Below are 23,933 nucleotides of genomic sequence, written 5' to 3'. Positions count from 1 at the left end.
ATGGACACTGCATCCTCAAGGCTAAAGACCACCCAGCGTGTTATTAGCACGCAGTTCAAAAGCTGCCATCCATGATGGTATGCAGTAGCAGTAGTATCTATCTGTCTGTCTGTCTGTCTGTCTGTCTGTCTGTCTGTCTATCTATCTATCTATCTATCTATCTATCTATCTATCTATCTATCTATCTATCTATCTATCTCTTTGTCTGTCTGTCTGTCTATCCATCTATCTGTCTGTCTGTCTATTTATTTATCTGTCTATTTGTCTGTCTATCTATCTATCTATCTATCTATCTATCTATCTATCTATCTATCTGTTTGTCTGTCTACCTATCTATCTCTGTCAGTCTGTCTATCCATCTATCTGTCTGTCTGTATATATTTTTTTATCTGTCTATTTGTCTGTCTATCTCTGTCTGTCTATCACTGTGTATCTCCATCAGTCTATCTAGCTGTTTGTTTGCCTATCTATCTATCTATCTATCTATCTATCTATCTATCTATCTATCTATCTATCTATCTATCTATCTATCTATCTATCTATTTATCTATGTGTCTGTCTGCCTGTCTGTCTATCTGTGTCTGTCTGTCTGTGTCTACAGTGAACACACTTCTGCATAATTTAGTACACAATCACTGTTTATTTGCTGAATGTAACAATTCAGAATTGGAAAAAGATCAAATATGAATTGTGGCAGAAGATATGACATTTAATATGTATCACTTGATCAAATAAACCGAGCTACATGTGTTTATTGTCGAGTTGTGTATATGTGTAGAATTTTAACAGCATCACCTTCTCTAGGGCTTGAATTCCTTATATCAGCCTCACTGGACGCGGCGTTTCATCAATATGCAAAGCTGACCGAGGCCGTCCACTGGGACAGGCTCTGATCGCGGTAACTGCTGCTTTGAATGTTTATCGTGCTCACGTGTTGAGGAAGAAGGTGAGGTGGGCGGATAGTGAGGCAGGGCATGCGGAGGGGCGGAGTCTGTGTGTGTGTGTGTGTGAGAGTGTCTGGTGGTTGGGGGGGGGGGGGCTTTAAAAGCTCTAATAAACGGCGCTATCATGCTTACTGACCGCAGCACTGCACTTCGCTTTATCTCAAACGCCAGTGTCGACCGGTTATGGCACAGAACGGGACCACAGAGAACGGAGTTCCGCCAAACCCCGCTGCTCTGCCTTTACCCCAGCCCTGCAGGGTCTCAGAGATCAAGCACACCAAGGTAAGAGCGTCCGCCGGACTTTACTGGACTTCGCTGGGCTGTAATTACGCGGAGCAGCAGTGGAGCTCTGCGTAACGGCGGGGTTACGCGCCTGCATGTGAGCCGCTGAGCCGCTGTCCTGTTCTGTCCAGTCAGTAAAGCGGAGCTGAGTTACTAGTAGACCAGCTTTACAGTCGCAGCACGTGTTTACAGCCTGATTCGTTCATCTTTCTCAACTGTGCAGCTTTTTATCAACAACGAGTGGCAGAGCTCAGTGAACGGGAAGACCTTCCCCACCTTCAACCCCGCGACAGGTGAAAAGATCTGTGACGTGGAGGAGGCGGACAAAGTAAGATGTGGAGCAGTTTTTACTTTCTCTTCTTTACTGCACCGAGGCTGTTCAGTGTGTGGACAGCTGTCTTGCCTTTTGTGTAGCCCACTTGGATTTACCATCACAGTATGGGCTTGTTTTGGCATCACTTAAAGGGCAATTCCACTGATTTTCCAAAATTCCCGCATAGTTCAGTGGTCGAGAGTCATTCAGAGTCACCTGGTGTGAAGTGCTTCATTAAAGAGACTCTGGTTTCTTTACAGTGGTGGTGATAGGAACCAGGGGTCGTGATGGTTACCATGCAAATGTAGTATCTGCCCAAACTAGCTAACAAACATACGTGTCTTCATCAGTATGTGTGTATATGTTCCGCTGGTGTTGGAACAAAACTTTTTTCAGTTTTTGACATGATTTTAAAGCACCTGTTACCATTGACATTGTGTGTACAGCTCATGATGAATGATGAAACCAGTGACTTACATTAGAAGTGACGTGTGTTTTTTCCTTCTTCTGTGAAGTTCTCATTTTGGAGATACAAGGTTTAGTTCTAACAGCAATATATATTAATATATATTATTATATATTATACATATATATATATATATATAATATATATTATATATATTATACAGCCAATGTGTGTGTGTGTGTGTGTGTATATATATATACACACACACATACACACACATTGGCTGTATAATATATATAATATACACATTGGCTGTCCTTTATGTTATGTGAGAATTTCATGATGAATGGCCCAATAGAAACGCTCTAAAAGTACTTAATAAAATCTCTTTACATTGAATTACATTGAAAGGTAAAAGTGTTTTTGCCTTCTCGTGTATTATGTAAGTTACTATTTTGGAGATACTGTTTCTTTGGTATTGGTTTTCTTATATATATTCTGAAAGCAATCATAAAACGGTGCCTCAGATATCAGACAGTGCATATCTTTCTGTGAGGACACTTTTAGAGGTCGACGTGGATCCTATCACCTCCACCCTCAAGTTTCTCTAGAACATTGAACAAACTCCCTTACACTGAAAAGTGGTGCACTGAAATAGCTCAGTTAAGTATATCAGAAGCACAGCTACTGCCAAAAGCAAGTAAACCAAAAGGCAAAATTGTGCTGAATAGACTTTATTTGAATCATTTCAATTCAGTCCAGCACTTTTTAGTGCACTTGCTGTTTTAAGTTAAAACCAGATGTATAACGATGTAATAACATTATTAGTAAACATCTTTCTAGCGAGCTTCTGCATGTAATGTGTAGTCTGTGAACAAGCTGTAGCCTGAGCTCTGTCTTCTTCAGGCCGACGTGGACAAAGCGGTGGAGGCAGCGAAGGCGGCGATAAACAGGGGTTCTCCGTGGCGAAGGATGGACGTGTCCAGCCGCGGCCGATTGCTGCACAGACTGGCGGAGCTGCTGGAGAGGGACCGGATCGTGCTGGCCGTAAGTGGAAACAGTAGGCTAATCTCCCCAGCCCTCTTCACACCCGTCTGAGCACATCCGTCAGACGCTGCTGCAGGTGTTAATATTGGCACCGAGGCTCAATCTGAGGCTGCCTCCAATGGAGGATGAGAAAAATGAACAGTCACAAAGAATGGGCACTTATTTTCAGTTTAAACACCTCAACGCTCATTAGTACAGCGCAGACTAGGCATATATCTGTGGTTTCTCCAATGCGTTCATCAGTTTTAAAGCTCTGTTATGAAGATATTCATAATCATCAGCGAGAAGCTTTTATCATTTTCAAGAATTTTGACAACTGTTGTGCAACTTGTTGCAGAAAGCAGCCAGCTTCACATTTTGGAAATGCCACTGGCAGGAAGGCAGCATGAAATCATGAGCAAAAATCTTTCGCACGCTGCTAATGCGTGCGTGAAATTCCATGTTTGTGGATTTGAAGTGAAAATAAGATCTTTTTAATGCACAGTTGCTGTTTATTTCCTGAATTTCACATTTGGGAAAGTGATGAAACAGAGTGGCCTGTGCAGACGTTATGGCACAGTTCATATATCTGTGTATTTTTTGCTGAACTCCACAAATAAATAGAAATTGTGCACAAAAATGGGCAGAAAAAGGCAACTTTTAGGTTCCCTACAGAGAACTCCTTCACTTAAATCAGCAGACTTTGCTCAAACCTTTGCATATGGCTGCATTTCTTATTTATGTCTTTATTAATTTATTTATTTAAGGTACCTTTGCATTGCCTATCACGCAGCCATGCTGCCAGATCATATTAGAGCTGGCACTTGTGAATGAAATGTTACAGATGCAGGAGCGGTATTTTAAGCCAGCTAATTGCAAACATGCACTGTAATTCCGTAGCGGAGTAGAGCTAATTACAGTAACTCCAATTACCGTTGGGGAAAAAACAACAAGAAATAGGTAAAAGTAATTTGGATCAGATGTTTCTCCTTATCAACACATCAGCGCACTCCTCTGCAGTCGACCAGGGGCTGCTTTAACCACGATCAGATTTAAAGCGGGTCTGTTAAGTCGAGGGTCCGCGAGGGTGCCAGTGTGCTGATTGGCTCTCCCAGGGTTTGTGGAGCCGGATGAACAGAAACGCAGTCATATGCCCAGCAGTCCGTTTCACTAAGACAGATTTGGTGGGTGCTTTGTTACTCCAGATAATGAGCAGATGGCAGGTTGATCACTTAATGTTTAGACTATGTTGTTCTTTTTGTACTTTATTAATCACCATGTTCGATCCCAGAGCAGTGGCTCTCCAGAGGATGACCTCTGCCAGCCAGCTACACTTCTTTCTGTTTGGGCTGCTTCTGTTTACTCTAATTGTTTTTGTTTCATTTCTGGACCGTATTAAATGCTTGGCGTTTCTGAGGCATATAAAGTTTTGGGTTTTTGACATTGTCCAAAAGTTTAACAGATATTCCCAAATACAGCCGTATGCAGAGGTTTGGGCACACTAGGCCGGAGTATATGTTTTGTTGATATTCTTAATTTTTCTGCATATTTTAGTGGACAATTTTTATCTATTTGCTGAATTTTACAGAAGTCATCAATTCTTCCAGTATTTGGATTGCTGTCTTGACATAAAGAGTTAGTTATCTTGTTATCACAAGTTAGCAAAGTGTTTATCTTAAAATAACAAGTTTAATTATCTTGTGATTTCAAATAACAAATTTGTTATCTTGAGATCACAAGAAAATTGTGGCATTATCTCAAGATAACAATCCAGAAAATTATAACTATCTCATGGCATCTTTGGACTTCTGTAAAAAGTTGTTATCTTGAAATAACAAGTTGGTTACCTCAAGATAACAATCCAGAAAATTTTAACTATCTCATGGCATCTTTGGACTTCTGTAAAAAGTTGTTATCTTGAAATAATGTGTTGGTTATCTCAAGATAACAATCCAGAAAATTATAACTACCTCATGGCCTCTCTGGAATTCTTGAAATAATGAGTTAGTAATCTTGTTATCTTGAGATAATGAGTAAATTACCTTGTAATCTCAACATAAAAAATATGTTCTCTTGAGATCACAAGATAATTAACTTGTTATCTCAATATAACAATCCGGAAAATTATAGCTACCTCACAGTCTCTACGGACAAAAAAGTTATCTTGAAATAATGACTTAGTTGTCTTGTTATCTTGAGATAATGAGTAAATTACCTTGTAATCTCAACATAAAAAATATGTTCTCTTGAGATCACAAGATAATTAACTTGTTATCTCAATATAACAATCCGGAAAATTATAGCCACCTCACAGTCTCTACGGACAAAAAATTTATCTTGAAATAATGAGTTAGTTGTCTTGTTATCTTGAGCTAATGAGCTAGTTATTAATTATTATTAAGTTTACCTTGAGATCACAAAATAATTAACTCTTTATTCCAAGACAACAATTCAGAAATTTATAGCAAAGGCAACTTGTTTTTGGCATTTTGTCCATTTTTGTTTCCAGTATGTTAGAATCAGCAACTAAACATCATCTGGAGATAAAAGTGTGCATTAGTGTGTTTTCACTTCTTTTCATTTAAAGCAAAACGTTATTTGACTAGGAGGTGCATGTTTGCATAATACTGTATGTGCAAGCATTTCAGTTTTGCCTCACTAGAAATACTGAAACATGATAAAATGTTATGTTTATCCCGTAAAGTTCATTTGATTGACCATTAAAATGTTGACAGGATTCTTTCACGTCTTTATGTTGATGGTAATGTGCCTTTAAATGATTCTGACTATTCTGTACTTAACAAACTCATTGCTGTTTCCAGACCATGGAGTCGATGGACAGTGGGAAACCCTTCCTGCAGTCGTTCTTTATCGATCTGGATGGAAGTATCAAAACGCTGAGGTACTACGCAGGCTGGGCGGATAAGATCCATGGCAAAACCCTGCCAGTGGGTGAGTGAGTGATTAGTTATATGCATAGCGGCGCATGCCTTGCCCGTGAACTTCATATCAGATATTTGAGCAAGTATAGAAAGTCCTCCAGGTGTGATACTGCATTGATCTGCAGGTGATTAAATTGTCCTGTGTTTGTAATGTAATAAATCACTATAATAACATGCAATGCAATATGCGCTCATTTTTGTTTTGGCAGAAACTCAGGCTTTTTTCAAATGTTAAAATTAATCAAATATTGGTTTATAGTTTCTATTGCCTGTATTGCACTAAATGCAGTACTGTGCAAAAGTCAAGCCCCCCCGCCCCGTCATTTATTTCATTTCCAGTCAAAACAGCCATTCAGTGCAAGATATTCACTTTTCAACATCAGGAAAAAAGCAGAAAACAAATATTATATAAAATTTTAATTTTTAGAAAATTATATAAAAATTACAGTTCAAAAGTTCAGTCTTAGAAGTCGGTTTCCCATTTTCAGCTTCTCAGCATCCAAATAATCCCACATACAGTGATATTAAGGTCTGGATTCTGGAGTTTTGACTTGATTTTGGTACCAAAATAATCAAATTAAACTGAACCAATTTGTGCTGAATTTTTATTTCATGACGTAATTGAATCATTGTGAGGTCTGAGATGTACAGCCCAGTTATGTCTCATCTCAGTGCAGTAAAACAGTTGTAGAACATCTCCTGCACTGACGTCCAGAGAGACGAGCTGATGAGCTGATCCCTTTAGTCCTGGGTGGTATCTCATCCCCCGCTCCAGCTCTTCCTCTCCGCCAGTGTTCCTGTCACTCCAGGAGATCCAATAGACAAAACAAGCTACCCTCTTTCCTCCTGATTAGATTCAAATAAAGTGTTAAAAGACGAAAGGGCCCCAAGCACAAAGGGAAAAGGAAGAAGCTCTGATCCTAATCGCTGAGGTGCAACCGCGAGGGCCGCGGCCGGGCTGAAGGAGCAGCGGATCAGCACCTGACTGAAGCCGCTCAATCCTGACAGAGACAACTCTGTCGACTCTTGGCGTTCTGAAACAATTACTTTATTGGCTTGGAGTGATTTATCAGCAGGGCCTTTTCCTCAGTCACACTAAAAGAGCTTATAAACATACAATACAGGTCATAATAAATAAACTAATGCATTGAAATGAATTCATAAAAGGACTTAATGGACTAACATTAAAGGGCCCATGTCCTACATTTTTCTTGCATTTTATCCACCCCCCCCCCACCAAAGTCCACTTTTATGTGGTTTTATGTATCAAAACAGTCCCAATTTATTTTAACATGATCATTTGCAACCTTTCCCTTATCCTTTAAAGTCAGACAGTTTTTGTCACTGTGCCTTTAAGACTGATATATATGTAAATGAGCTCTGTTCTCATTGGCTGTCTTGTACCATGCCTCATTTAAAAGCAGTCTGTGCTGAAACACTCCTTATAACTTTATTCTTTGCAACTTGTGGATGAGGTTTAACCATAGGCTGAAAGGGCAGATATTTGTAAATGTGTTGTTTTTTGTGACATCACAAAAAATAGATTCCAAACAGGCTGCTTTTGCAGCTCAGTCATATACGGGCTATACAGACTGAGAAGTGAATGCCATGCTTTGAAACTTTCAAAGTGTCTACATACAGCACAGTGAGAAAATTGGTTTTCCATGATATGGGCCCTTTAAACTGAGAGAATTTCTCAAAATAAATGTAAAACATTTTGAAAATCACATAAGGAGGTTAACTACTGTATTCATTTGTATTCATTTGTGTGATATGAATAATAAAAAAATAATGCACTGAATTGACTTCAGTTCAAAGATGTACATCCACTTATTAACATATCTATTGCCAAAAGTAAGCTATTATGTACTATTTAATAGTAGGATATTTTATTCATGTGGAAATTATTACATAGATCTGGATTCTGTGCTGGACTTTCTTCACTCTGTCATATTTCTCCTCCAGTGAAATCTACTGTAAATCAAACAGGGCTTTACCATTTACAATGTAATGAAAACACGCTTGATCTTTAAACTGGCTCAGTGTGTGCCCCCCCCCCCCTCCCCCCTCCGCCACTCATCAGCCATGTAAATGTAACCTTTGATAAGCAGATCGGGGAGATCAGTAGAAAAGGGCCGGCGGCTGATGCCAGGCAGAGATGAGCATTGTGGGAAGGGAGTCGCCGTGTCTGTAATCCCGCCATGCGGCGAAACTCGAGAAGGTCACGCCGCTGAGAGGTCTGCTTTAGCAGATTAACAGGCGTGGCTCCTTCATATCCGTGCGGGGGTGACACCTGAAATGTCATGTATGTGTGGGTGGGATGTTCTCCCAGAAGAGAAGGCAGCGCAGGTGGACAGAACGGCTTTAGTGTTCTTTGATGGGGGGCTGGTTCGTTTACCCTGACCTGAAGAATGTTCGTTTTGAGTATTAGTTCATTTACACTTGACTAAAGTGTATTAGCTTTGATCACAGTTTGATTCATTCCATTCAGGGCTGTAAAACGTGCACTTAAACAGCACTGCTTGCTTTCTCTTGGTTTTTAGTTGTGCCTGTTAATTTGATAGAGCGGTCTCCACAGGACGCTAGACAGAATTTCATGAATTAAATGTTCTCCAGGTATCCATCGATTCATTTCTGTCGAAAAAAAACCTTGTATCTCCAAAAATGGCAACTTTACAGGGAAAGGAAAAAAACGTACTTTACTTTTAATGTAAGTCAATGGAACCAGACATATTTCCAAGTCATTTTGGGCCACTTGTTTTGGTCCATTCGTCATGACATTTGCACTCTATGTAAAGGGCAACAAGTATTTTCAAATTATGTTAAAAACTGAAAAGTGACGAAAATGGAGATACAAGGTTTTCTTCCAGCAGCAGCGAATGAATCATCAAGCAAAGACAAACAGTGATTTTCAAAAATACCTTACAATTACGAAGCCAGCACAACACAGTATGTTTATGCCATCCACAAGTTTGTTCCAGGATATTCCATTGGACACTGTGCCTTTAAGGCTGATAGATAGATAGATAGATAGATAGATAGATAGATAGATAGATAGATAGATAGATAGATAGATAGATAGATAGATAGATAGATAGATAGATAGATAGATAGATAGATAGATAGTCTATTCTGATTGGCTGCCCTGTCTTGAGCCTCATTCGAAAGGCAGTCCAGGCTAAAACACTCCTTATAACCTCATTCTTTATAACTTGCGAGTGGGGCTAAACTGCTGTAGGCTGAATGGGCAGATATATGTAATTGTGTCTTTTCTGTGACATCACAAAAACAATACATTCAAAACAAGCTGTTGGTTCAGGTCCATTAGTGTTGCATTGCAGTGTTGTCCTCTTTCTCCACACTCTTTAAAAAATGACCTTTGTCCTAGTAGAACCACTTGTGGTTCCCTCAAGAACCAACCTTTAAAAGACTTAAAGGACCTTACATAATGTAAAGGTTTTATACCAGTAAAAGTTCTTTCTAGAGCCTTTACATAATATAGAGAGTCTTTAAACTTCACACTGACTTATCCATTGAGAGGTTCTTTGAGGAACCATAAGGGGTACTTATATGACATTGCACAGAGAACCCTTATTGTGAGCTTAGCTAGTGTATTTCATGAGAAAAGCATTTGTAGACAGATACGCATCCAGCATTTCTTCTGAAATAAAGGGTATTAATAGAGACTTTGCTACAGTAACAGCCTTCATACTAGATGTTGGAACATTGCTGTAAGGGTTTGATTGCGCATTAGTGAGGTCAGGTTCTGGATCACTCCAACTCATCCCAAAGGTATTGGATGGAGCTCCATCCACAATGCTAAGAGATCAGCAATGCTGGGAAGTTTTATAACCCTCTGGCCCACACTTGGCACTCTCTCACACACATGCAAACAAACACACACACATCTTCTAAGCCGCTTGTCCTTCTGGGTCACCGGGTTTGCGGGAGCCTATCCCAGCTGTCATCAGGTGGAAGGCAGGATACACCCTGTACAGGTCGCCAGTCCATCATACCTGGCACTCAATATGGGGAAATTAGACTCATGTGTGGCTGAGAGGTCTGCTTACAGGCGTGGCTCCTTCATATCCATGCGGGAGTGACACCTGACATGTTATGTATGTGTGGGTGGGATGAAGAGAAGTCAGCGCAGGTGGACAGAACGGCTTTAGTGTTCTTTGATGGGGGGCTGGTTCGTTTACCTTGACCTGAAAAATGTTCGTTTTGAGTATTAGTTCATTTACACTTGACTAAAGTGTATTAGCTTTGATCACAGTTTGATTCATTCCATTCAGTGCTGTAAAACGTGCACTTAAACAGCACTGCTTGCTTTCTCTTGGTTTTTAGTTGTGCCTGTTAATTTGATAGAGCGGTCTCCACAGGACTCTAGACAGAATTTCATGAATTGAATGTTCTCCAGGTATCCATCGATTCATTTCTGTCGAAAAAAAACCTTGTATCTCCAAAAATGGCAACTTTACAGGGAAAGGAAAAAAAACGTACTTTACTCTTAATGTAAGTCAATGGAACCAGACATATTTCCAAGTCATTTTGGGCCACTTGTTTTGGTCCATTCGTCATGATATTTACACTCTATATAAAGGGCAACAAGTATTTTCAAATTATGTCAAAAACTGAAAAGTGACGAAATTGGAGATACAAGGTTTTCTTCCAGCAGCAGCGAATGAATCATCAAGCAAAGACAAACTTTTTAAGGGATGTGTTGACCAACAGTTCTAAATGACAGTCGGCCTTCGTAGCACACATTCACCACACAATCCTCGGGTTTGCCGAGTTTTACCTGGGGCTCATGTGAAGGAAGAAGCGGGAAATCGCTCAATCTGAGTGACATTCGCCAAAGCCTTCACCAAAACAGAGGTCCAGATAGCAAGAGATGTGGTGAAGCATTACCACTGGCAGGATACCTGAGAATAAGGGAAAGGGGAGACCGTGGACGGCAAACAAAGGTGTGCATGCAAGCCAAGAGTTTGAACCCCTGCCCACACCTCATCATGCGTTCCTTTGACAGCGTCTCCTCATAAAAAAAATAATAGATGCTAGAATGTATATCTGCTTCCCGGCCACTGCTTTGTGTGGCCCACTGAAAAGAACACTACGGGTTTTTTTCACTCTTTTGTCCTTGATCTTTGGTTTTGGTGACCACATCCAAAAGCTTGCCAGAGAAACAGAGCTTGCGTATGAAAGGAATGCTCAGTGCGGTTGCTATGCTCACTCATTCCTCCTTTTCATTTCCCATCAGATGATAACTTCATGTGCTTCACCAAACACGAGCCCGTTGGAGTGTGTGGAGCAATCATTCCAGTAAGTATGTGTGACTCTCCTCTTTCTCACCATGATGCCGCACACGTGTCGCTCAGCCTTCCGATAGTGCGGACAGTCACGATCTTATCTGTGCACAGTGGACAGGAATGTGTAGGAGGTGTTTTGGAATGGAAACATTAAGCTAACTCTCTTAATCCTAATGTGGCGCACATTTCAGGTCCTCACTCTCATATCTATATTATATATATACATATATATTAGTTTCATAGCAGTTATCAAGTGATGTATAGTAGTTACTGAATAGTTCAACGTATTTACTAAATTATCATTTGTAGCAGTTATTATGTAGAATATTTTCTGTACAAATAGTTTCTAATTGTTGGGGAACATTTCATAGTAGTTACTGAATAATTAATAGTAGCTATTGAATCAATTTTAGCAGTTATCAAATAATTTGTAGTAGCTATTGGATAAGTCTTACTAGTGATCAAATAATGTAAACTCGCTACTGAATAATTCATAGAAGTAACCAAAACAAATTCTAATTACTGTATAATTTGTAGCAGTTACTGATTTATTTGTCAGAATTAGTAACTCATTTGTAGTAGTCAATAAATAATTTTCATTAATTGGGGAATAATTTATAGAGCTACTAATAATTCACAGTAACTGGGCAAGAATGTTTAGTAGTTACTAATAATTTGCATAAATTATGGGGAATCATTTCAAAAAGTCACTAATAATTCATAGTAATTGGGGAAGAATTTTTAGTAGTTACTAATAATTTGCAGTAATTAGGGAATAATCTATAGAAGTTCCTAATGACTAATAATAGTAATTACTAATAATTCACAGTGATTATGGAATCATTTATAGTACTTACTCATAATTCATAGTATTTGGGAAATAATTACAGTAGTTACTTAATAATTCACAGTAATCAGAGAATAATTTATAGTAGTAACTAATAATTCATAGTAATTAGTGATTAATTTGTATTAGAAACTGAATAATAAGCAGTTACTGAATCACTTAAAAATGGTTCTTCAAGGATTCTTTAGTAAAGAAAACTGATGTATATTGAAGCATGAACTCTCAGAGAACTCTTTACATAATTGAAGGAATTTATTTGGGAATGATTTGGTAACTACTGTAAATTATTCATTAACTACACTCTTAAAAATGATGGTTTAGGCTTTTTGATAAAGAAGTGGTTCTATATAAAACCATGAAAACTCAAAGAAGCCTTTGCATGAGTAAAAGATTCTTTGCATCATGAAAGCGTTTTTCAGATTGATAGTGTGTTTTATATGGTTCTGTATAAAATCTTTTTGAAAAGCGTTCTACATAGCAGCAAAAAGGGGTTCTTCTGCTGTTACAGGCTTGACATTGTAACAATAGAAGAGCCCTTTTTGGTGCTACATAATAATGAATAATCTATAGTAATTACTGCGTAATTCATAGTAATTAGAGACTGATTTGTAGCAGTTACTGAATAATTTGCAATAGTTACCAAATAATTGTAGTAGTTGTTGATTAATTTGTAGAAGATATGAAATAGTTCAAATTCAAATAATGTGCAGTATTTACTGAGTGATATGTTTAAAAATATTAACGAATTAATAAGGCAAAGCTTTAAGTGGTTAATTATGGTGTAATGTGACGTCACCCACCGCTGATATTTACTCTCAAACTTTTCACAGCTCTTAAGATTTTATTGTAGCACTGTCAGTGTAAAGGTTTTCACATCTACTGTATACTTTAGATATAAAGGTATAAAACTGTCACTGGGGCAGTATCCATTCTTGTCACTGGGGTGGTTCCCTCAAGGGTACATCTCAGTACCTTTAGTCACATCATATCAACATAATTGTACTATAATCCATTGAAATGATATTTTCTAAGTTGTACTGACTCCACACTCCCCGTCTCGTCTCCAGGCTTTTTATTTTATTGTTGTGTTTTAAATCATTAGGTTATGAACGGGGACATTTACATTGTTTGTACCTTGATGAATAAAAAATGCATCTGCACAAAACTTTTATTTCTAACAGTGTATATAGGCAGTGTGATGAAGTTAACAGGGAAAGAGATTCTAAGCACATTCTAACAGCTCAGCATGCAGCCTGGTGTAAACTGCAGAACTCTTTTCAAAACTACAGACAAAACATGATGGAGTTCATCATATGAAACAAACCAACTGCCATTATTTGAAGTACTCTGAAGAGACTTAATCCTGTGTATGTGTGTGTGTTTGATGGTGGTGATAGATAGTGGGTACATGTGTGTTTGTGTGTGTGTGTGTGTGTATCTGGGCGTTTCCTAGACTGATCTGTAACTGAATCTCGACAGGCGTTGGCTATAGAAGACAATGCCACTATACAGACACACCATCAGATCTAGTTCACAACATTGGATTAAGACTCCATATATTATACAACATTGTTTCTGAATTCCACTGATTTTTCAAAAGTTCTGTATAATTCAATCATTCAGTCGTAGACAAAGTCGGAGTGATTTGGTGGGAAATGGTTCATTATAGAGAAACTTACAGACTCAGAGTTCTTTACAGTGGTGGTGATAGGAACCAGGGGTCATGATGTCTACACTGTTAGAAATAGAGGTTCTGTTCAGATACATTTTTCAGTCATCAGGGTACAAACAATGTAACTGGTCCCTCAAAGGTATAACAGTTGTTGTAAGGTCCTGTTGTGAAACTTAAATAAGTTTTTCAAGGTGAAAAGCACATATTTGTATCTTTTCATAACTGAATGTTTTAACAGAACAATAAAATAAAAAGCTTGGAGACGAGACGGGGTGTGTGGAGACAGTATGGTCCAGTTATGTTCCCTGACTAAAGGTACCAAGATTGACCATTGCATTGTCAAGAATGGATACTGCCCCAGAGCAGTTTGGACCTTTTTACAGAGGGTGTACCACACAAATTAGGGGTGGGCAATATGCCATAAATCCAATGTTCGAGTTGTGTGAACTCAAATTGACTCACCTCTGGTTGAGTTAACTCATGAAAAGCCATTTTATCAGTTGCTATATCAGTTTAAGTTAAGCAGATGTATCACTTTTTACAGTGCAGGACATTTTGTAGACCTTTAATAGACTTAAAAATACTTCTGCATAAACCTCCTCATGTTTGGAGTTGGCAGGTCAGATGTACTGTGACGATGAAACGAAATGCCACACATTCACTAGTAATTCAATCTTAACCTCAACCTCTGTTTAATCCTGCATCCCTAAAGCTTAATCCTGAGTGAGCACATACTTCTTGTAACAGGACATTTCTTGGGAATGTTTTTGATGAAAGCTGCCAACCCAGCACTGCATTGATCTTTGGGTTTGATAATAATTAACAAACGCATTCAGGCTAATGAAAGCTTTTGTTCGACGATTTTCTTGCCCGGCTCAGATGCTGATCTACTGCAGATCGTGTTACTGACTTTAATGGTGGAGGGGCAAACAACAACAAAAACTCTCACGTTTACTTCCATTCGGAGGAAAGAAATGTCCGAACGGACGGCATCACCAGCTGTCACCATGCTACAAACATAGGGAAACTGAAATGAGAGATTATGTCATGAAACTGCCCTTCATTCTGTAGGACTGCAGGTCATTGCCGAAAGCTCTGCTGGCACAGAACAAGCGTGACTCACAGAGAAAGGGTAACAGGAAGGTCTCTCTCTCTCGCAGCACACAAACAATCCAAAAAGTTTATCATTTCACTGATTGCATCCCAAGAGCTGTAAAAGTTAATAGCGTTTCTGCGGTGAAAATGTGATTCATATGCATATTTTATGACTGGTGTCATGGAGAGCGGAGCTTTTCTAGAATGACCTGCATTCTGATTTACTTTTTCAGGCTCAGATTAAGCTTAATCCTAGACTAAATGGGCTACAACAGTGACACTACAGTTTAGTCTTAGGCTAGACCTAATCTCAGCCAAGAAAATGGTCCTGAGAGACAAAATCTTCACAATTAATCATATTTTTATTGTGATGAACGCATCAGCCCAATTCCATTTCTTATTTTTACCCCTACCCTTTGTTTTCAATTGTCATTTTGCCCCTTGGAACTGAACTACAAGGGGAAGTGGTTGAAATCTTCCCATACGAATCGGGACCCTCAATCAAAAAAGAGTATTACTTTATTAACAGGCTACTAGTGGTGCTCTGTAGGTCTGCAGACCCTGCCTGTCTGCAGTGATAGCAGAGAAGGGTAAACTTCAGCAACCTCATTGCTGGGCTTTAGTTACATTTAGAGAATTGTATGCCTTCCGGGGGGGCAATTATTTATTATTGCCTACCCCTAATTCTTCAGTAATATGAAGCTGAAGAATTTCCACCTTAGCCAGCTAGCTACTGAGACATCAGCATACTACTAGCAATTTTATAATGCTTGCTATGAAGAAAAGGACCATAATACATTAAAATTAACCAAACTCAATCACATCACATACAATGGTTATGATTACTTTTAACAGAGAAAATATTCACATTTGTTGGTGTCTTGTAGCTCTAACACTTCGCACCCCCCCCTCTATATCAACAGAAACCAGGACACCGAACCCCTTAGACATGAACATGCAAAACAGTGGGGTAGGGTTAAGTGGTTGGGATGAGGGGTTAAATGGGATAGGGCCATCATTTAGGGCTGCAATAGTAGAATTAAATTGCATTACAGATGATGTAACTAAATTGACAAGAAGCAATAGATGCTGTAGCAATAGAAGCTGTGTATAATGTTATAGCACCATGCAGAGAGAGTGGCTGTGCTATAAAGCCATTGTGCATGAGTAAAGCTGCTCTATCCTGACATACTAGCCTGTAAAAAAAAACGTTTACCCCTTAAAATTTCAGGCTTATTACAAACTATGGCTTGTTATTCAATAACTGCAGGGACTTGCAAACCAATGGAAACTGTATGAGCTATTCCTAGAGTGAGCAGGAAAGTTTTGGGCCTGCCGGTGGGCCCTGGCCATTTAATGGTCTAAACATGATGACTATTATCACTCTCAGTGTTGTGTTAAATCTGTAAAGCAGTAACGGCTAGTGTCACAACAAACCTGCATCACCATAAGGATTTAAATGTCTATGTGACTACATATATTTCATAAAATTGCCTTGTGAAGTGAAATTATGTTAAATCTAGAATACATATATATATATATATATATATATATATATATATATATATATATATATATATATATATGTGTGTGTGTGTGTGTGTGTGTGTGTGTGTGTGTGTGTGTTTGTGTGTATATTTTATCTTTCTGAGGTTGATATTCTCAGTTTATTCTGAGATTTTTTTCTATGAGTACATAAACATTTGTTTGGAACTGATGTAAGTGATAAACGCTGCTAGTAGCATCATTATATTTATTTTCCACTTTTCATAATAACAGTTGGGACTTCTCTAATGTAGCATTTTTAGCTAAAAAAAAAATATATATATACATATATATATATATATATATATATATATATATATATATATATATATATATATATATGTGTTCATTTACAGAAATGTTTATTAATGTTCATGGCTGTATATCTAAACTGAATAAAGTAAATTATTGTTGTATTCATATTTAGTTAGTATTTTTAACTCTGTCTTGGGTTTGTAGTGGAACTTTCCTCTGCTGATGTTTGTGTGGAAGATAGCACCGGCCTTGTGCTGCGGAAACACAGTGGTCATCAAACCGGCCGAGCAGACGCCCCTAACAGCACTGCATGTAGGAGCACTTATCAAGGAGGTAAGAGTGACTACAGCTAGATTAAAAAATCCAGCCAAATAGTTCAGGATAGCACAGCAAGAGGACGGGTCCGTTTTTGTTGCTAATATGACAGTTTGTGTTCCCTCTTTAACCAAAACATATTCAGTTAGCAAAGACGTGTTTGGTTCCAGGCTAATCTAGCTAACAAGTAATGGAAGCTTATGGATCACCAATTCGCATTGTGCAGATTGCATCATTACTGCCTAAAACCATATTGAGATGTTAAATAATCTCTAGTAGACTTGCTTATGTGGTGACACTCTATGGCACACTGTTATCTATAAACATGAATACAAACATGTATAAAGCCTGACTTTTGCCTGTGCTTTTGTCTACACAGGCATACAGTTTGCACAACACTCTTTGGTGGGGTATAAAATGTTATTCCTTACAGTTGAATTAGCCTTGTAGCTCCAGTACAAACTTCAGACAAACTTCAGACACCAGAAATGTCTTGGCTGATTGACTACATTTGGGATAAGGGGAAAACTGGATATTTGATACCCAGTACTATCACTTTAATTCCTTAACCTGTAGGTTTATTGTTCAGTTATTAATGCTAATTTATTATTCAGTAACTGCTATTAATTACTGAGAAATTATGAAACTAATATGTACAACATATATATTGTATGCATATTGTACAGTTGTTATTTTGCTGACACATTAGGATTGGTTTTCTGAACAGGAATTTAGCCTAATCCTGGATTACACAACATTCTGAATAGAGATTCTCTATAGAAGGGAAAAAAGACTAGGCCTAGTCCAAGACTAGGCTTAATCCCTGGCTGGGAAATCAACATAGAGTTTAAAGGGTTAAATGAGTCAGCATTACCTCTGTCTCGCTTTCTGATTGAGCAAATAGAGGAAGGTAAATAGAAATATCTGCCTATAAATTACGCCGCGCATTGTTCACGGTTCACACGAGGCCACTGTGCTGTAATCTGATCCATGTTGAGCCCACAAACACAACATAGAAAACAGCCTTAAAAAAAGCTAGGAGCAAGAAAACAGCTGTCAGGCTGACGACTGAGAAATGTTTCAGTGTACCAAGTGTTTAGAGGCATGAATAATACATTAGACCACCAACCAACCGTAGGAAAGAAAAGTAAGAAAAACTGTACATAATTGAAGCTACAGGGTTTCTGCAGAGACCACACACTGCAGTTACTGGATGACTGCACTGTGTTCAGGGAGATGTCATACACTTGTTGTTTTGGGTGAATATGGTTCTAGGAAAGCTGATAACTGGTGTAGAGTCATGCATTTGAAGCATGTGGTTGTTTTCTACAGACAGTAATTTCAATCCATTTCCATGCGGTGCTTAGAAAAGAGCAGAAAAGTCATTGAATAAAAAAGCACTAAAAATAAAAGTAAGTGGGAACCAGGGGTTCTACAGACTAGTCGACTAGTCAACTTCACTGCTCAGATGCTTTAAGAGCACATGATTATGACACTAACAACATGGACAGTTTAAACGTGGAGTTTGGTTTCATTCCACTAACCTAGAGCGCTTCAAATATCAGATATTAAACATCAATATGTTTAAAGACTACAATAAAAAGTCATGTGTTGTTGGAGAGAGGCCTTAAAGTATGAAGAACTCTTATTTTCCCTCCGGCTCTTCTGACCTCTGTTGTCAGATATAAATTTGCGAGGGATCCATATCTCTGATTCCCTGAAGGCCAAGGCCCAGTCCCATTTCACCTCTTGCCCCTATCACTTAGACCTTAGCCCTCCATTCACAGCTAGGGGTTAAGGTGTCCCGATTTTTGTTGAGATAGAGGGGTAGGGTGAAAAACAAAGGTTTTTCTGAGGCACAGTCTAAACAGAGTGTTATAATGGCTAAGATGGTTATGCAAATGACCAAAGAACTTTTCTTCATAACAAGCATAAAAATTGTTAATAGTATGCTAATGTCTCAGTAGCTAGCTAGTTAAATTTCCCATTCCACCTTAAATAGTCCAGCAGTTTTAACACCTGAAGTGCCCAAATGTAACTGCTGGCCCATTTAAGGTGGAATAGGAAAATTCTAACGATTTCAGCTTCATATCACTGAAGAATTAGGAGTGGGTAATAATAAATAATAATAATAATAATAATAAATAAATACAGAGCATCACTAGTAGTCTGCTAATGAAGTGATCAACCACCACGTCTTATAACTCAGCTCCAAGAGGCAAGCAGACACTTTATCCCTACCAAGGGGTATTGGTAAAAATAAGAAATGACACTGGACCATTGTCTCTGAAAATCGACCATGTGGGACAGACACAGCAGAAAGAGATTAAGCTGAAAACTGCTGTATATATTCCTCCATCCATTAAAATACTCTATAAAGCACAAAACATGACTTTTCTGTATTCCAACCTTTTTTGGCTCCTATATTTTTTACAGTGCCATTTTTTCAAACTCTCCTATTTGGTTTAATCAGTTCAGTTTCCTAAATGATTCTTTATTTCACCAACACCTTCCATTAGAACTAAAACCTGAGGCTTGGAAAGAAAACTTTGCGTGTATTACCTTTCACACTGGCAGGCTGCAGCTCGTCCCATGGGCTGTTTTTGTTTTGACCTCATTAAATCACTTGTAGCCCATTAATCAATTTACTCTTGGCCTCTGTAAAAAGCTGTGGTCTTAAGTGACTGGGTTTTTCTATTTTATCATCCCTGGTGATTCTTAGCTAAACTCTTGACCTGTGTTGTTCTTTTTGTGTCTTGCAGGCTGGTTTTCCTCCTGGGGTGGTGAATATTGTGCCCGGGTTTGGCCCGACAGCAGGAGCAGCCATAGCCAGCCATATGGGCATTGACAAAGTGGCCTTCACTGGTTCCACTGAGGTAAGGAGTCTCTGAAGGGAGAAGAAAGACACCAAATTACTAAACTAAGTACACTTTCTCATATTGCTATTGTTGTCAACTGTTCTAACCGTACTATTGACTTGTAACAATACCACTGACTTAAACTGTTCTAACAATACCACTGACTTAAACTGTTCTAACAATACCATTGACTTAAACTCTTCTAACAACTCCATTGACTTAAACTCTTCAAACAACTCCATTGACTTAAACTTTTCTAACAATACCATTGACTTAAACTCTTCTAACAACTCCATTGACTTAAACTCTTCAAACAACTCCATTGACTTAAACTTTTCTAACAACTCCATTGACTTAAACTCTTCTAACAATACCATTGACTTAAATTGTTCTAATACTGCTATTGACTTAAACTCTCCTAATATTGCCAATGGGTTAAACTGTTCAAATGTTCTCATTGACTTAAACTGTTATAAAACTGAAACTGGCCTAAACTGTTCTAAGACTGCCATTGATTTAAACCACTTTCTATCTCTCAATTGTTCACCGCCCTCTTTGTGTTTAGGTGGGTCAGCTGATCAAAGAGGCGGCAGCTAAAAGCAATCTGAAAAGAGTGACTCTGGAGCTGGGAGGGAAGAACCCCTGCATTGTGTTTGCTGACTCAGACTGTAAGTGATGTGGTTTTTACAGTCCTGCACTGAAACAAAAGGGACCGGCAGATCTACCTGTAATGTGTTTTTATTCAAAACTGAATACCGAGTGAATACCGAGTGTTAACGATAGAAAGTATGGCCTAATATAACAGAGGGGGCAGGTGAAACATGATACTTTTACTCTTATTGTTCCTGCCTGCTGATGCACAGTGATTTGATCAAAAATCCAAAGATATTTCAGAGGCAGGACAATAGTCTTTACGTTTTGATGGACGATTGCAGAAAAACAAGAATTTTGGGTCTTTGATTGACTTAAAGCACAGACTTTGTTACAGCAGAGGGAACGGGGGATAAAATTCAGTTATGGAGTCATATTTCAGCTGATGATAGTTAATAGTCTAGAATTGCTTTGAATTTATATACCATTCCACCTAATAATATTTGCTTCAAGTTAAATTGCGTCTTTGAGGTCCAAATGTCAAGGGCCAGTTGTACCAGGCCATATTAGAGGATCATTTGATTTCACTGGGCAAAAAACAAAGAAGATTTTTTAACAAGACAAGATTGGTTTGCAAAAAAGCTGAGGGTTCTTGCTGAATCTGCTGACTTGAATCTCAGTGAAAATGTATGGAACATTTTGGAATTGTGAGGGCAACAAAGGGACCCTCATAGCCTTGAAGAAGCTTTGCTAAGAGCACTGGGCCAAAAATTGAAGCTCGATGCTGCTAAACAAATTATTTCTTAGAGCGGCACTTTGTAAGTTTGGCTAATTTGGGGACTTGGGACCTCTATGGTAAAAGTAAAATTTGCGGGAGAACCCATGCGGAGAACATTTTGTACCATAGGCTGTGCTGCGCCCCTCTTCCTTATCAATATTTTACATTGGTTGACTTTATGAAAGTGGACAGACAGCAGTGCTGGAAAATGTCTGATAATAATGCCTAGCCTGATTTATCAAACAATAGACAATGAACTCTGAAGCCAAAAAAGACACCATTAGCAAAGTAATCAGCTAATATTAATGAATTACCCAGCTAATGTTAGCTATACAACTAAAACAACTTCACACTTGCAAATTTCCCAAAGAGCAAACTCTGAAGCATAAAAGGCACCGTTAGCCAAGGAATCAGCTAATAGTAGCTAATTAGCCAGCTAATATTAGCTGTACGGCTAAAACAACTTCACAATTACAAGTTTCCCAAACAGAGAACAAACTCTGAAGCAAAAAAAAGACACTGTTTGCAAAGTATGTGGATAATATTGAAGAATTTGCCAGTTATTAGCTATACAGTTACAACCACTTCATAGTCACAAGATTACTTTCCTTTATGTTACAAGGGCAATATGAAATTCTGTATTCAGTGGCTAGCAAACCTAGCAAACAACCAACACAACTCACTGTCCAACGATATGAAATCTAATTCAGCATCACTCCTGAGTCCCATAAAGATGTCTGAGTTGGTCTGAAAAACTCTGAATCCAAATTTCAAATCCAACCCCACAGCTCTGACTTTTGAATGAATATTTCATGCTTCACAAGAGACTCACAGCAGCGCAAACACCACATTTTTATAAATTAATGTAATTTTTCTTGTTTTCATATCATTTTCATTCATTTTTTACACATCTCTGTTTACGCTTATAAATACATACTTTTGTACATGGCCAAAAGACATTATATGTGTAAATTTGTCGATATACAGAGTGTATTTATATTAAGTAACAAAGACAAAAGTGTCGGATTTCTGGTTTCCCCCCACCGTATGTATTCCAGTATTAAAAATGCTTAGTATTGTAGATGCATTTGTAACTGACCACTCAGATCATATGTGTTTGTGTGCAGTGCAGTTAGCAGTGCAGGAGGCCCAGAAGGGGGCGTTCTATAATCAGGGTCAGTGCTGCACTGCTGCGTCCCGTGTGTTCGTAGAGGAGAGCGTGTATGACGAGTTTGTGAGACTCAGTGTTGAAAGTGCTAAGAAGATCGTAGCTGGAGACCCCATGGACCCCCAGACTTCACACGGACCTCAGGTATGATATTCCTGCAATGCAAAACTTTCCGTCATGCGAAAATGTAATCAGTCGGCCAAGACATGTTTGGTGTCTGAAGTTTGTTTCTTGAGCTATGAGGCTAATGTAGCTAGCAAGTAATAGAAGTTTATACACCACCAATTAGCATTTTCTAGACAGGGAATACAGCTTCTTTAAGGAGCACCTATTGCTAACACTCACACAGCTTGTAATCTCTATAAAGGAAAAGAAAAGCATTGACCAATACAATGGGACTGTCTGGAGCACATGCATATGAGCCTAAGGTCACCAGGCTCAATGCCAAGTGTGGGCTAGAGAGGTATAAAGCCCCTCAACATTGGGCTGTGGAGCAGTAGAACTGAGTGCTTCGGAGTGGTGGACCTCCATTCAATACCTTTGGGATGAGTTGGAGTGATCCAGAACTAACCATCCGTCAGTCCCTGGCCTCATTAATGCTCAATCAAATTCGCACAGCAATGTTCCAACAGCCAAAAGTCTTCCCAGAAGAGTAGAGGACATTACTGCAGCAAAGTCTCTATAAAGACCCTTCATTTCAGAGGAAAGCTGGTGTCTACAAACTTTTGGACATTAAAACGACCTCCTTCTATCTCCATTCACTGTCCACTCTGTTAGTACCTGTTGGTCCACCTTGTAGATGTAAAGTCAGAGACGACAGCTCATCTGCTGCTGCAGTTTGTTATGGTCATCCTCTAGTCCTTCATCAGTGGCCACAGGACGCTGCCCACAGGACGCTGTTGGCTGGATAATTTTGGTTGGTGGACTATTCTCAGTCCAGCAGTGACACTGAGGTGGCTAAAAACTCCAGCTGCACTGCTGTGTCTGATCTACTCAGACCAGCACAACACACACTAACACACCACCACCACATCAGTGTCACTGCAGAGCTGAGAATGATCCACCACCCAAATAGTACCTACTCTGTGGTGGTCCTATGGGCGACCCAACCATTGAAGAACAGGGTGACAAAGTATGTAGAGAAACAGATGGACTACAGTCTGTAACTGTAGAACTGCATAGAGCTCCTATATGGTCAGGGGAGCTGATAAAATGGACAGTGAGTGTAGAAACAAGGGTTTTAATGTCAGTGTACAGTGGATATAACTTTTAGAATTGTGAGATTGCTTGAGTGGAGCTGTGTCCTGTATATCGTACAGGATTTACCTGATAATTCCTCCAATCCTCAACCATTTCCATATCCCTCACTCGGATGCATATGCAGATTGATCAGCAGCAGTTTGAGAAGATCCTGGAGATGGTGGAAAGTGGGAAGAAGGAAGGAGCTAAGCTGGAGTGTGGGGGTTGCTCAGTGCAGGATAAAGGCCTGTTCATCCAGCCCACCATCTTTTCTGACGTCAAAGACCACATGCGGCTTGCAAAGGAAGAGGTAATGCTCATGTTATCTGTAGATTACTTTGAATAAAC

General features: G+C 38.9%; 1 protein-coding gene across 1 annotated transcript in view; it reads left to right on the top strand.

The window, feature by feature from the left end:
* Positions 1-1,088: 1,088 nt before the first annotated feature.
* aldh1a3 (aldehyde dehydrogenase 1 family, member A3) overlaps positions 1,089-23,933 on the top strand; it is a 29,194-nt gene continuing 6,349 nt past the window's right edge. The window contains exons 1-10 of the mRNA XM_017699497.2: positions 1,089-1,226; positions 1,450-1,554; positions 2,852-2,992; positions 5,794-5,923; positions 11,174-11,235; positions 16,841-16,969; positions 19,714-19,827; positions 20,375-20,477; positions 22,306-22,490; positions 23,731-23,895. Coding sequence (XP_017554986.1) covers positions 1,128-1,226; positions 1,450-1,554; positions 2,852-2,992; positions 5,794-5,923; positions 11,174-11,235; positions 16,841-16,969; positions 19,714-19,827; positions 20,375-20,477; positions 22,306-22,490; positions 23,731-23,895 — 1,233 coding nt within the window. The 5' untranslated portion in view covers positions 1,089-1,127. The remainder of the gene's footprint in view (positions 1,227-1,449; positions 1,555-2,851; positions 2,993-5,793; positions 5,924-11,173; positions 11,236-16,840; positions 16,970-19,713; positions 19,828-20,374; positions 20,478-22,305; positions 22,491-23,730; positions 23,896-23,933) is intronic.

This window comes from Pygocentrus nattereri, chromosome 15 (genome assembly GCF_015220715.1).
Source record: "Pygocentrus nattereri isolate fPygNat1 chromosome 15, fPygNat1.pri, whole genome shotgun sequence".
In the NCBI taxonomy this organism is placed as follows: Eukaryota; Metazoa; Chordata; class Actinopteri; order Characiformes; family Serrasalmidae; genus Pygocentrus; species Pygocentrus nattereri.
Note: the sequence above shows the minus strand (reverse complement) of the source record. Positions and strands in the feature narration are given on the sequence as shown.